The sequence below is a fragment of the Sinocyclocheilus grahami genome, unplaced genomic scaffold (genome assembly GCF_001515645.1).
Source record: "Sinocyclocheilus grahami isolate Dianchi unplaced genomic scaffold, SAMN03320097.WGS_v1.1 scaffold10010.1, whole genome shotgun sequence".
Classification (NCBI taxonomy): domain Eukaryota; kingdom Metazoa; phylum Chordata; class Actinopteri; order Cypriniformes; family Cyprinidae; genus Sinocyclocheilus; species Sinocyclocheilus grahami.
In genome coordinates, this window is record NW_015512985.1 from 1 (window position 1) to 1,910 (window position 1,910).

Consider the following 1,910-nt stretch of genomic DNA (forward strand, 5'->3'; position numbering starts at 1 on the left):
TATTATTGTGTTATAGCTGAAAGCAATGGTTGAAGATAAAAAAAAAAAAAAAAGATTAATCTTAATCCTAATGTTGAATTTATTACACAAACACAGCTTTTCACTTCACAAAATGATTGATTGTGATGTTTTTGTAAGCTGTTCGAGCTCTCACTCTTGAAGGCGCCCATTCATGGCAGAGGATCCACTGGTAAGCAAACAATGTAATGCTAAATTTCTCGTAATCTGTTCTGATGATGAAACAAACACATTCAGCAAGTTTTCATTATTTGGTGAACGATTCCTTTAACACCGTCTGCTGCTGTTTTAGGAGACTGTGATTGAACCAGACGACCTGTCAGCAGACAACAGTTGGGATCTAGAGGAAGATGATGAGGTGTATTATGCAGATGATTTTGAGTCAACTTCAGGAAAGCAAAAGAACCCCAGAACCTGCCCTGAACAACATGGTCAACTCATTTTGAATGTTACAAATCCAGCTACAGAACCATCTACATCTCTATCTACTTTTGGGTCCTACTATGCTCTTCCACCCACATGGCACTACCAAATGGCAAGTCCTCAAATATTTTGTCACGCAGTTTGAAAAAGAACAGGTTGTGCTGTTTTACTTTTAATTCATAGCTGTCATGTTGCTCCACTAACTCTTTTCTGACAGAATGATCCTGCTGAGGCTGTGCTACAAATGGAAGAATGTTATGATGTAAACGCCAACATGGATTCTGTTGCTTATTCAGAAGGCAAGAAGGATTTTAGTTTTGTTCCTGTGAGTTTAGCCTCCAAATTTAGCTGCCATCCAGCATCCTGATTGTGAAGTAGACAAAGTAACTGCCTGTCTTCCATTTCATTTGAGTTTAGACTGTTCTTATGTAAATTATGTATTTTATGTTGAAATATTACGAGTTCTCATTTAGAAATTATTTTTAGAATATAACTTATTTTTCTGTCTGGTAACCTAAATTTCATATTTGAAATGGATAAATGTCATCATTTCCCACTTTCAGATGAGAACTCTGGGCTGGGCTCTATGTCTGCAGCAGGTGTCTTTATGGCCAGTGAGGATTCCAAAGGATATCTGGACATGTACCAGGGGGAGGACATGGCCCAGTGTTCAGAAGAGCTTGTGATCACTAAAGTTGAGGACACTAATGAAATGGCACTGGACCAGAATGAGGATTACAATGGGATGACTGAAGTGGATGAACCAGAAGATTCAGGTAATTGAACTGATGTTCTTAGTAAAACGGTGTACTTAACACTTTGTCCTAATCAAAGTGGTCACAATTTTGCTGTTTAGCCTGGACTGTGCTGGTAGTTGATTCAAAATTCTGCTCATTATATATATATACATTGAACAATATTAGTAAAGTCACAATAAGTGTGATAATGTTTATTTTTGTTGTACAGAAACAGAGAGAGCCAAAGACATAAAAAGCAGGACTATGGAATCGTCTGCTGTAATGGTGAGCACAGCACCGTTTTATGTTCACCACTAAAGGCAAACAAGTTTGAGTTCGTTTGCTAACGCATAGAGCAATACACTTAATAATATCTCTGTCTTCTATCCAGGCTGTTGACAAAAGAGTTAAAGCAGCCCAGCCCTCTGTCATAATGCCTTTGAAGATCAAGGTTGAACCGGTGGATGAGGAGTGCAAGAAAGCACCACATTCCCCGATGGGAAACAGTAAGGATGATGAGGTGCTTACTCAGGAAGTTACTGAACTATACTGTAATTTAAATTAACCAAATGAATTAACAATTTTTTGGTCAATAAATTACATAATATATACAACATAAACTACTGTTCAGAAGTTTTGAGCAGGGTTCTTACGGGGTTTGGAAAAGTATGGAATTTGATTTAAGTGATTTCCAGGTCTGGAAAAGTATGGAAAAAAGAAAGCAGAGTATGG

At 37.6% G+C, this 1,910-nt stretch overlaps 1 protein-coding gene across 1 annotated transcript; it reads left to right on the forward strand.

The window, feature by feature from the left end:
* Nucleotides 1-127: 127 nt before the first annotated feature.
* LOC107578389 (uncharacterized) lies at nucleotides 128-1,760 on the forward strand. Its single transcript, XM_016264349.1, has 6 exons — nucleotides 128-190; nucleotides 311-553; nucleotides 659-740; nucleotides 1,005-1,217; nucleotides 1,408-1,463; nucleotides 1,570-1,760. Exons 1-6 carry the CDS (start codon nucleotides 173-175, stop codon nucleotides 1,741-1,743), a joined length of 786 nt encoding a protein of 261 aa, XP_016119835.1. The 5' UTR covers nucleotides 128-172; the 3' UTR covers nucleotides 1,744-1,760.
* The last annotated feature ends 150 nt before the right edge of the window (nucleotides 1,761-1,910 follow it).

Coding starts and splice junctions, on each gene's coding strand:
- LOC107578389 (XM_016264349.1), top strand. Junction 1,218..1,407: donor GGATGAACCAGAAGATTCAG/GTAATTGAACTG, acceptor TTTGTTGTACAG/AAACAGAGAGAGCCAAAGAC. Junction 1,464..1,569: donor TGGAATCGTCTGCTGTAATG/GTGAGCACAGCA, acceptor TCTTCTATCCAG/GCTGTTGACAAAAGAGTTAA.